This window comes from Podarcis bocagei (assembly GCF_964188305.1).
Source record: "Podarcis bocagei genome assembly, chromosome: 1".
Taxonomy (NCBI): Eukaryota; Metazoa; Chordata; class Lepidosauria; order Squamata; family Lacertidae; genus Podarcis; species Podarcis bocagei.
This window is the reverse complement of record NC_138125.1, coordinates 138,988,840-139,001,274: the sequence shown is the minus strand read 5'-3', so window position 1 is coordinate 139,001,274 and position 12,435 is coordinate 138,988,840. Positions and strand designations below refer to the sequence as shown.

At 41.1% G+C, this 12,435-nt stretch overlaps 1 protein-coding gene across 3 annotated transcripts in view; it reads right to left on the bottom strand.

Annotated features, from left to right (window-relative positions):
- Positions 1 to 12,435, bottom strand: part of BARD1 (BRCA1 associated RING domain 1) — a 67,066-nt gene that overhangs the window by 9,083 nt on the left and 45,548 nt on the right. For all 3 annotated transcript variants that reach the window (XM_081165002.1, XM_081165004.1, XM_081165003.1), the window contains 2 exons: positions 10,381 to 10,516; positions 7,916 to 8,008 (listed from right to left, as the gene is read on the bottom strand). In XM_081165002.1, coding sequence (XP_081021128.1) covers positions 7,916 to 8,008; positions 10,381 to 10,516 — 229 coding nt within the window. The remainder of the gene's footprint in view (positions 1 to 7,915; positions 8,009 to 10,380; positions 10,517 to 12,435) is intronic.

Sequence of the window (12,435 nt, the reverse complement as noted above, 5' to 3'; positions counted from 1 at the left end):
GGCAGCTGAAAAAAAGACAAAAGTTAAATACGGTTACAAATCTGGAGATTCAAGGAAAAATAGTTCAGAAACCAGAAGAAATAAGAAAGTGCTTCCACAGATATTTCAAAGAGCTCTACGCACAGGGGCCTCAGAAAGAATCGGAAATGGACCAATTTTTGGAAACAAATGGACTACCTAAAATAAGTCAAGATAAAAGATCAATTCTTAACAGCAAAATAACTCAACAGGAAATTGAAGGTGCCATCCAAAACATGCAGCTGGGCAAATCTCCAGGCCCGGATGGACTCACCTCCAAATATTATAAAACTTTGAAGGATTTCTTGATACAACCGTTGTTGGAGGTTTGTAACCAGATCATGGAGGGGAGGAAGGCACCGGAAACGTGGAAAGAAGCATTTATCACATTGATTCCCAAGTCAGAAAGGGAAAAGACTCAGCTTAAGAACTACCGTCCCATCTCACTCCTGAATGTGGATTACAAAATTTTTGCAGACATTTTAGCAAGTAGACTTAAAAATGTATTAAATGAAGTAATTCACAAGGACCAAGCAGGCTTTCTCCCTGGTAGACACATGTCGGACGATACCAGGAACATCATTGATATTTTGGAGCTGTTGCGAATTAGAAATACAAGGGCTGCCTTAATCTTTATTGATGCGGAGAAAGCATTTGACAACATTTCTTGGATGTTTATGAAGAAGAACTTGAAAGGGATGGGAGTGGGACGGGGGTTTGAAAATGGATTAGAAGCAATCTATTCAGAACAAAAAGCTAAACTGATAGTGAACAATGTGGTATCGGAGGAACTTCGAATTGAAAAAGGGACACGACAGGGGTGCCCTTTATCCCCTCTGTTATTTATTTCTGTTCTGGAGGTATTGCTGAATATGATTAGGGAGGACCAGCTGGTGCAAGGTATAGAGGTCGGAGCGAAACAATACAAACTGAAAGCCTTTGCAGATGACCTAGTCTTGACAGTACAGGAGCCAGTATCTAGTACAAAAAGAGTTCTGGAACTTATTTTGGAGTTTGGACGGGTGGCGGGATTTAAGTTAAACAAACAAAAAACTAAGGTTTTGGTCAAAAATCTGACACCTACAGAGATAGAGGAGTATCAGAAAGAGACAGAGCTAAGTGTGGTTAAAAAAGTGAAATACCTGGGGGTATACTTGTCCACTAAAAATTTAAACCTTTTTAAAGATAACTATGAAAAATGTTGGTTGGAAATTAAAAAAGACTTGGATATTTGGTCAAGATTGAAACTTACCTTGTCAGGCCGAATCGCAGCTATAAAGATGTGTGTTTTGCCTAAAATGCTATTTTTATTTCAGACCCTTCAGGTCGTGGACAGAATGGAATGTTTTGGAAAATGGCAGAAGGATATTTCTAAGTTTGTCTGGCAGGGCAAAAAGCCCCGAATAAAATTTAAAATACTAACCGACTCAAAAGAAAGAGGGGGGTTTGCCCTGCCGGACCTAAGGTTGTACTATGAAGCTGCAGCCTTCTGCTGGTTGAAGGATTGGTTCCTGTTGGAAAACACCGATGTCCTAGATCTGGAAGGGTTTGATAATGTGTATGGTTGGCATGCATACTTGTGGTATGACAAGGCGAAGGTCCATAAATTGTTTAAAAATCATATTGTCAGAAAATCAATTTTTGCCGTCTGGATGAAGTACAAGGATTTATTAGAAAGCAAGACCCCGAGGTGGCTATCACCTGTGGAAGCCAAGATTTCTAAAAAAAAGCCCAATATGGAGGCCTACTGGCCAAAGTATTGGGAACTGATTGAAAGAGTAGGAGATAACTGGAAGCTCCAAAGCCAGGACAAATTAAAAGGTAAGGTGCGAGATTGGCTACATTATGCTCAAATTCAAGAGGTATTTAAAATGGACAGAAAAGTGGGTTTCCAGTTGGAGAAATCGAAACTGGAGACGGAGCTGCTAGAACCAAAGACTAAGGTACTTTCGAGGATGTATGACTTGCTGCTTAAATGGAACACACAGGATGAGACAGTTAAATCTGCTATGATAAAATGGGCACAGGATGTGGGACACAACATTATGTCTGAAGACTGGGAAAGGTTATGGAACACCGGTATGAAATTCACGGCATGTAGTGCCTTGAAAGAGAACATTATGAAAATGGTATACCGGTGGTACATGACTCCAGTCAAGCTGGCTAAAATATATCATCTTTCTGATAATAAGTGTTGGAAATGCAAGGAGGCAGAAGGGACATTCTTCCACCTCTGGTGGACCTGCCCGAAAGTAAAGGCCTTTTGGGAAATCATACATAATGAGCTGAAAAAGGTATTTAGATATACCTTCTCTAAGAAACCAGAGGCCTTTCTCTTGGGCATGGTGGACCAGAAGGTGCCAAAGAAGGACAGAACCTTGTTTATGTATGCAACCACAGCAGCTAGGATTCTCATCGCTAAGTTCTGGAAAACACCAGATTTACCCACACTGGAGGACTGGCAGACGCAGTTGATGGACTATATGGAGTTGGCAGAAATGACTGGCAGAATCCGAGATCTGAGCGAAGAAACTATGGAGGAGGACTGGAAAAAATTTAAGGACTATTTGCAAAAACATTATAAGTTGTTTGAATGTTAAGATAGCGCACGATTAAGAAATGTTATGTTTCCGCAATTTATTTTAAGAAATGATAAAGCAAGTATTGACAGAAAAAACGAGAAATATTTGAAACAAATTATTATGTTTATTAAGAATGTCAAAACTAAATTACAATTTTTTGAAATTGGTAACATAATACATTTAAAGGTATAATAAGATGGGAAACAAGATAACAAATTGCTGAACTGGCTAGAACAATGAATGCAATGCTGAGAGGATGCGAGGAGGTCCAAAAGTGAATTGCTGAAAGATGTTAAGGAAAGTTTCATAACATTTTTTCTTGTTTTTATTTTTCCTTATATATATATATAAAAAATGTTTCTTGTATGTTGCCATGTAAACAAATTTGTTAATCTATGAAAAGAAACGCAATAAAAAATCTTTTAAAAAAAAAAAAATGAATTATAGAGTTGGAGTGGAATATCAGAGCCTCTTTTCAGCAGTAAAGATTAGCTACTAGGAACATGGTCCACACACACAGGATGTCTGGTTATAGCTGTGCAGTTTAAACTGTTCCTGAGCCAGATACCTGCTCAGTTTTAGCTGAAATTACTATTACTGGTTTGTAGAGATGCTTTGCATGTATTTATGACTATTTCCCCAAAACTGCTACTTGAAGAAATCCCCAAACTTACTATTTTTAAACTTCAAATGGAGCTCAGAATCCAGTTAGGCAATCCTTTGCAGTTGAATTAGGAGGCACTGAGAGACAGCAATTTGCTGCTCCCCACCCCCACCCTCCACCCCAGGAGCACACAGCCTTCCCTCTGCTTGCAAACCTTGTCCGGACTTCAGGGGAAAGCAAAGTCTGTAGGCAGAGCAGTGTAGCTCCCCACCCCCACCCCCACCAAGCACCCCAGCAGCACACAGCCTTCCCTCTGCTTGCAAACCTTGTCGGGACTTCAGGGGAAAGCAGAGGCTGCCGGCAGAGCACCGTGGCTCCTCCCCCCACCCCCAAAGAGCAGCCCAGGAGCACAGGACAACAGCGATTTGGCTCCAGGGAACACACATTCGCTCCATAAGACGCACAGACTTTTTCCCTTACTTTTTAGGAGGGAAAAAGTGCGTCCTATGGAGCGAAAAATACGGTAAATCAACTGTAAGCATTGGCTCAATTCCAACTGCTAATCACATGCTAAGAACATTTAGTGTTGATAATGGAATCACAAAACATACTCTACCACTGTTCACTGATTCATGATCCAAATCCATGAGGATTAGGATATGATACAACCATTGTACCTCACTGGAGGGGAAGCCACACTTCCAGCAGAAGCTCATCCACCCAAAAAAGGACTGACTCTGCTAGTGGCAGCCAAGGCAACTTTGTCGCAAAATTGAGACTGAGGGAGCAGAAAAAGTAGACTTAGAATGCACTGAAGTCCCTGGCCCTGTTGATTCCAGAGAGCCGTGCTCAAACACTGAGCTGTCTTGTTGGCCCATCTTGCTCAGTTCTATCTGAGGTCTAGTTCAGTTTTGCTACTCAATATCTTTTTTTTTACTGGCAGTTCCAGGATCCCCAAATTATCAAAAATAGTTTGATGGCTCTAATTCAATGTATTCGTTTGTTTATTTATTTAGACAATTCATATACAATTTATAGTTGTCTATAAATGGCGTACAAGAAACTCAACACAATGCTAATAAAAAATCAGTTAAAATTGTAAAATCAGAACTCAGTTAAAATGCCTGTTGGAATAAAAATGGAGCCTGGCTGTATAATTTGGAACTAATGTGATTTGGATAATGTGATGTGATTGGCCTGTTAATAAAAATTATTTTTTTAAAAAAGGAATAAAAATGGAGCCTTCTGTAAGATCCTGTACGTTTGACAGGAAGGGGGATTGCCTGATCTTGATTGGAAGGAAGTTCCCTAAAATTGGGCCCACAATACAGAATGCATGTGCACCTGAGCCAGTGGGGACTCCAAAGAGTAGTTCCCCCAAAGACCTCAATAACCAAGCAGGGGAATAAGGAAACAGGGGGACCCTTAGGTATCATGTTCTCAAGGGCCTTCTAAACTAATGCAAGAACCCTGAACCTGGCCCTGTAGCATATGACCAGCCTGTGCAAGGTTTTAAACACTGGAGCTATCTGCTGGCGATTGTCTGTTCCCATCAACTGTCTAGCCATAGCATTTTGCACCAGCTGAAGCCTCTGGATGAGGCTAAAGGGTAGCCCACATAGAGCACACTGCAATAATCAAGTCTTGAGGCTGCCAAAACATAAACCACTGTGCCAGACTAGGACTACCTAAGAACAAATGTAGTTGGCATGCCAGCCTTGGCTGGCAAAAGGCACTCCTAGTCAGAGAGGCCACCTCAGCCTCCAGTGATAAAAATGGATCCAGGAGCACCCACACATTCCAAGCCTCTCCTTTCAGATGAAGAACCACCTCAGCCAGAAGAGACAACTGGCCAAACTCCCAGACATGGGAACTACCAACTCACAGTGCTGCCATCTTCCCAGGGTTCAAGCTCAGTTTATTGCCCTCATTGAATCCATGGCTGCGCCCAACAACAGTCCTGATCATGCACAGGCTCTCCTCACTCAGATATTATTCTATACAATATCATGTGCCTGGTCAGCCATAATAAGCACTGGGCTCATGTATTCTCTCTCTATTTTAGGAAACATTAGGTTCTAGATGAAACCAAGGGATTCAGCTGGAATCCTATTGCTTTCAACTAAACTTAGGCAAGTTGTGTCTCTAAGCAGCACCCATTATGTCCTTTCCCAAGCACTTATTTGCTGGCACAGCAAGTCTTAAGATTGGATCATAAAATGTTGTGTGCGCACTCTGATGAGATTTATTCCTCAGTTATGTCTAAGTGGACTTTGGCAATTGCCAAACAGAAGGTATGATAAATAAGCAAGAGTAAGAGGGGAACCATTTTTCCTAGACAAATGTTTCATCAGCAGGAGTCCAATTATTTGTTATAACAATCTTTAATGTGTAATGACTCTGAAGAAGACTAATAACAAAGACTGGTGGGAACAGATGGAGCCATGGTGTTAATTACAGGCACTTAGCTGCATCAGACCCCATGAGTTATTCCTAACATTTCCCACCAGGGAGGAGAATCACTGACTTTTTAAAGTAGCATGTTGCTTACTAAGCTGAGAATATCAAGAGGCAGAACTGGATTAATAAGTAAATCCATACCTCATTAAATGAGTATGAAACTCTATGTTGGATGCATTTTTTGAAAGTGGTACCACACTCCATCTATGAACTGGAGAGAAGCCTGAAGTTCCCCACTTCATTGATGTCAAGATCAGTAGGCACCGATCCATGACTGGTGCAGAAATTTGCCAGCTGGGTTGCTCACCAGGGCAAGATGTTTTGAGTATATTACACTGATCCTGGCCCAACTGGCTGCCAAATAGTTTCTGGGCCCAATTCAAAGTTCTGTTTTTTACCTATAAAGCTTTAAAAGGTTCAGGACCACAATACCTCAAGGACCAGTTCTCTCCATATGACTGACCCAAGCTGAGGCCCTTCTTTGTGTGCCAGAGAGCAACAACATGAGTCCAGAGAGCAACAACATGAGAATGGGCCTTTTGTGCAGTGACTCCCTGTTTTTTTATATTATTATTGTTCTTGTTGTTGTTGTTGTTGTTGTTGTTGTTGTTGTTGTTGTTGTTATTACTACTACTACTACTACTACTACAATTATTATTATTACATTTCTTTACCGCTTTATATTTTTAAGGGAAATCTCTTCTTAAAGAAGAATTCTCTCCCCAAGTAGGACAGCCTGGAGCCTTCATTATGTATCTTTAGGTGCTGGGCAAAAACTTTCCTCGATAAACAGGCCTTGGGCTGATTAAACAATCTATGGCTTTTTAAATGTGTTTGTGGAACTGGAATTATCAGTTTGTTTCGTTATGTATTTTGTGTTCTTATTTTGTATTTTTGTGTTGTGAACCGCCCTGTGATCTTCGAATGAAGGGGTATATACAAAATTAATTAATTAATTAACAACAACAACACCACCACCACACTATGGTCAAAAGACTGATGCTGATGCACTGGGGGGAAAAATGTGTACAGCTCCATTTAATCAATGAATATATGACTACACTTGCAACTTATGAACAGATTGTTTTATAAACATAGACTTTTCATGGACAAGAACCATGTCCTCTGAAACGCATTTATACAAAACATAGTAGGTTAAAAATAAACATATGTATTCAGATAATAATGATACCTATTTATTAGGTAAGTATATATGGAACTGTAATTGTTAACTCTTATAATGATGTAGTATACCTTTTCTTTTTTCCTTTTTCACATTTTATTTTTATTCTATGTTGTTCAATTAAACTGTTCTTTAAAAACTTGAACTTCACTCATTTAAACTGTGTGCCAAATCTTTTTGGGCAGCAACTCAAAGGAGTAACCCTGAATCTTAAAAACTGCACTTCAATGTGTCATAGCACATCAATAATGAAAACGACAGAGCAATTAATATGGAAAGGGGTGGTGCCCATTTGGCATTTGAAAACAGCATAGTTAGATCTTTAGCATCAGCTAAAAAAGAAGATATAGGAAGAAAAGCAGTTCTACTTACATCTATAACCTGCTCAGCCACAGCATGTGCCGTAATGCTCTGATGGTTTACTCCTGAAGGCATACTCTTCCATTGTCTCCTGAGACAGGCAGGTGCCAACAACCTCAGGTGGAAGCAAAGCTCTCAGCTACTGGGATGTTCCACTCATCAGCAGATTCATTACAGTGCTACCTTGGGTTAAGTACTTAATTTGTTCTGTTCTTAACCTGAAACTGTTCTTAACCTGAAGCACCACTTTAGCTAATGGGGCCTGCTGCTGATGCTGCTGCGCCACCGCAGCACAATTTCTGTTCTCATCCTGAAGCAAAGTTCTTAACCTGAGGTACTATTTCTGGGTTAGCTGAGTCTGTAACCTGAAGCATATGAAACCTGAAGCGTATGTAACCTGAGGAACCACTGTATTTTCGTTCTTTTCCCCTTAAGCTGTCAAATGTCTTCACTAATAAACCAAGCAGTTAACAGCTGCATTCCCTACTTACAAGCAAAAAGCTCTGATTAACTCAGTGGCATTCCATTAACAATAATAGGAGGCACTGCACATTTTCAACAGATGGAGTAACATTTAGCACTGAATTCTTGTCATTCACCTAACAAAGAACCCCAGGCTTTTAAAGCATTATTGATGTATTCATATTGTCTTTACCCCTTATGTCAAAACATGTACATTTTTTGTCACAAGACCATCTGGTTACTTACACTGAAATGTCAAGATCCAGCATCCAGTCAAAACAGCCAGCATGCACTTCATAGTACTGCATGTAGAATTCTCAGGGATAACAACATGTGTCACTAAAACGGAAGACAGATTATATGAAGCCCCAGTAATATTAACTACCGTATTTTTCGCTCTATGAGATGCACCAGACCATAAGACGCACCTAGTTTTTGGAGGAGGAAAACAAGAAAAAAAATATTCTGAATCCCAGAAGCCAGAACAGCAAGAGGGATCTAGCTTCTGGGATAGCCTCTTGATGTTCTGGCTTATGGGATAGCCGCACGCAGCCTCTCCCGGGCAGCGGGAGGAAGGCTCCTCCAAAAACCGTGCTCCCTTTAAAGAGCGCACGGAGCGTGTGTGCGGCTCTTTAAAGGGAGCGCTGGGCAGAGCCTCCCGCTCCGTAAGACGAACACACATTTCCCCTTACTTTTTAGGAGGGGAAAAGTGTGTTTTATAGAGCGAAAAATATGGTACTTAAGCCACATATCATGTAAAAAAATGTAAGATGCAAGTCAGATCCCTGTTTAGGAGTCACCGCTGCTATTTCAGGTCCATAGGAAAATGCCATTCAGTGGCAAAAAACATCCTCACACACGAGTGGAGAAATAATGCACAGGGAGAGGAGCAGCAGTTTTCTAGGCTGGCTGCTTTCTGCACCCCACGGGGAGTTGATCTCTCTGACCTTGGGGGGAAGGCTTCCATACATCAGCAGACCATCACACAGCGCCATTTGGAACTTGGCTATTATTTTGAGGCTTTCAACATCTCTCTTCAGAAGCCGATAATTAAGTTATTAGACAAGTTTTTAAATGCAGCGGCACATAAAAATAGTAATCAATAAATGATCAACATAATGATGTATATCCTTCTTCTGAAAGCACTTATCCCACAGAATTGAAACAAAACAAAACTAGAATCCTATCGCAGGCATCATTATTCATACTTGGAAAAATTGTGAATGGGCTAAGCATACTCACCCGGAAGTACTTCCTTCCGAAACACAATTACAGTGGTGCCCTGCAAGACGAATGCCTCGCAAAACGAAAAACTCGCTAGACGAAAGGGTTTTTCGTTTTCTGCGTTGCTTCGCTAGACGAATTTCCCTATGGGCTTGCTTCGCAAGACGAAAACGTCTTGCGAGTTTGTTCGCTTTTTTCTTAAAGTCGCTTGAAGAGGCGCAGTTGCGATGGACCGTGCTTCGCAAGACGAAAAACATCGCAAGACGAAAAGACTCACGGAACGAATTAATTTTGTCTTGCAAGGCACCACTGTATTGTATGCAATCATTTATAAGACTATTTAAAATGCATCATATGGGCCAATTGTAAACTACAAGACACAATGCAGATGAAGGTCCAACTAATGACAAGCTTGCTCTATGGGGGTGAGGGCTGCACTCCCTTTCTCCAAACAGTAGCCCCCACATGCAGCAAGGCTCACAGGAATTTTGAAACCCAGGGGCTTGTATTCAATGTAGCAGTAAGATTTTTTCATCTGCACAAGCCTTTCTGCTTTTCTGATGAAACCATTTCCCTAGTCCTCTGCCCCCTGCCCAACACATTGTCCTGGGGGTTCTCCTGACCTTCTGGGGTAGATATGGGAAGGTGGGGAGGAGAGGGAGGAACTCCCACCGCACTCGTGGGAACTGTGATGGCTTCGGCTAGTGCAACAATTTAGTTGAATATGGTCCATAGAAATGACAAAAAACGGGAAAGGATGGGAACCAACTAGACATATGCAAAGAGCTTTTCTGGGTTTACTGTGTAATCCTATGCATGTTTATTCAGAAATAACTCCCAGGAGAGCGTGCATAAGATTGTAGCCCTCATTTTGTAAAGCAAATACATCCCCTATTTTTTCAGTTCATAAAATCCAGGTCTAAATAAAAAGATCTACATAGGCCATGATGCAAGCTTGCCAATTATGAGTATAAAGCGCTTCCAGAGGTGCAGAAGGGGAGGAAATATTCCTTTCACCAGCAGCCCAAAGTGTGGGGAGGGGGAGAGCTGAAAAATCCACTACACTTCAGCCCCTGTCTATAATTGCCCAGAGATGGGAGGTCTTTGAGAGATGAGCTTTGGCCTGATATCTCTCTGCATAGCCTCCTTAATGTACATAGGGCACTTTCAGAGACCAGTATGAAACACAAGGAAAGGGAGGAAATGTCCTCAGAAATTAGAACGTTTGTGGCTGCTTAGGACTCTTTGTTTAACTAAAATTATTAAATTATTAAATTTATATACTGCCCTTCAGCTGAGAATCACAGGGAAATTTAAAGTATAAAAACACAAAAATATATAATATAATAGCAAACAAAACACTACCCCCGTTTGTTAATTAATTAATTAATTGTTAATATTTTAATTAACATTTTGAAAGTGAGGTTCTTAAGTCCTTGAACAAACTAAATTTAAATAAAAAGGGCAGAGACAGTCATAAAACTTACCTGTGCTGTTAAATGCCGTACATATTCTAGCTTTCAGAACCTTTGCCAGTTTGCTCAACAATTGCTGCTGAACTGGATTAAGACCACTTCCAAGGAGAACAACAGGTCCTTCTCTTGGCTGATTTAGGCTTAATTGCTTTGCAAGGACAAAAAGGGGAAAGTGTCAAGTCCTACATAAAGCCAGCATCTTTTCCTTTTGAAGGAGCAACTAATCTCTACTTGACATTTCTATTAAATAAGAAATAACTATTTTGACATGAACATAATTCATGGGAGCACTGCAGGACGTAAACAGACAGAAAAACAAATATTGATGAAATCTAACAAAGCAGCACTAAAGGGACAAAAAGGGTCTTATGGCTGTTTCCAGTCATTTAAGTTTTACATAGCTGGCCTTCTGAGAACCTAGCAACAATTTTAATAGGAAGATATGTGAAAATGTCTTGGTGAAATTCTGTGAATGAGCAGAACAGATTTCTGCTTGTGTTCCTCCTACTGCTTCTCCACACACACCAAAACCTACTCTGGAGGACTGGGGGACCCAGAGTAGATTTTGGGAAGAGCAGTGGGCTGCAGGGAGGAGGAAAGGAAGGAGACACCCCACTGCAAGAGCTGAAGTCTGTCACATGATGCTGGATTTCACTGCCTGTGAAAATCAGCATAAAATTATGAGACAAAATACACCCATACCAGAAGGCAGAAGTGCAAGCCAGGGACAGCCAACGACTGGCCCCCAATGCAATCTCACCTGGTCCTCAGTAACTGAATCAAGGTGCATTATTATTAATTACATTTATATACTGCCCTTCAACCAAAGATCGCAGGGCAGTTTACAGTATAAAAATTCAAAATGCACCACAAAACAACAACAACTAATAATAACAACCCCCACAGACACATTTTACAGGCCATAGATTGCTCAGCCAGACAAAGGCCTGAATGAAGAGAAATGGTTTTGCCTGGTGCCTATGTAGATGTAGCTAAGAGTTTGCACCTAAACATTAGGAAGAACTTCCTGACAGTAAGAGCTGTTTGACAGTGGAATTTGCTGCCAAGGAGTGTGGTGGAGTCTCCTACTTTGGAGGTCTTTAAGCAGAGGCTTGACAACCATATGTCAGGAGTGCTCTGATGGTGTTTCCTGCTTGGCAGGGGGTTGGACTCGATGGCCCTTGTGGTCTCTTCCAACTCTATGATTCTATGATTCTATGATGATTCTATGTCACTTCAATGGTAAGAAAAATAAAATAGTTTTGCAAGATGTAACAAATGGAGCTATTGAGTGCTGCCTTTTTCTTCATTTCACATGTACTGTATACGTAAATACAAATAATTGTGTACAATGTTATGCCTGAGCTCTTGTAATACACTGTGGCTGGGCCTTGCTGCTACGTGTTATCACCTTTTTAATGGCTCCCGATCAGTCATGAAGCCTCAGTTTAGGCAGGATGCAGACAGTAGCCATCCCTCGTGTAAAGACCTGAGCAGAATAAATTTTGCCTCCCCTGAGAATGTCTAGCACAAGCTAGGCTCTCCACAGATACAGCTGTCGCTTCTTGCAGTCAGTTCTGCGACCTGTGGCAACTCCATTCATGGAGATTCCCGTTCATATGAGGACACATTCATGAGTATTTAATGATAAACATATGTATAGTAACATAAGGAACTTGATTATTTTAAACAAATGGGGAAATTGTGCAGGACTTTTTAAAAAAATGAAGAAGCTGGCTAAGCCCTCTATCAGTACATAAAAGAATCTAACTCGTGCAGATTCTTACAGCACCTAACCTCACACATTACATTTGCTTTCTCACATCGTAGGCAGTCATATTGAAGGTAAGTGATTTTGAAACTGTCCGCATGTAGCTAGATACAGTGGTGCCTCGCAAGACGAAAAGAATCCGTTCCGCGAGTCTCTTCGTCTTGCGGTTTTTTCGTCTTGCGAAGCAAGCCCATTAGCGTCTTAGCGGATTAGCGCTATTAGCGGCTTAGCGGATCAGCTGTTAAGCGGCTTAGCGGCTTAGGATCAGCTGATAAGCGGCTTAGCGGCTTGGGAAA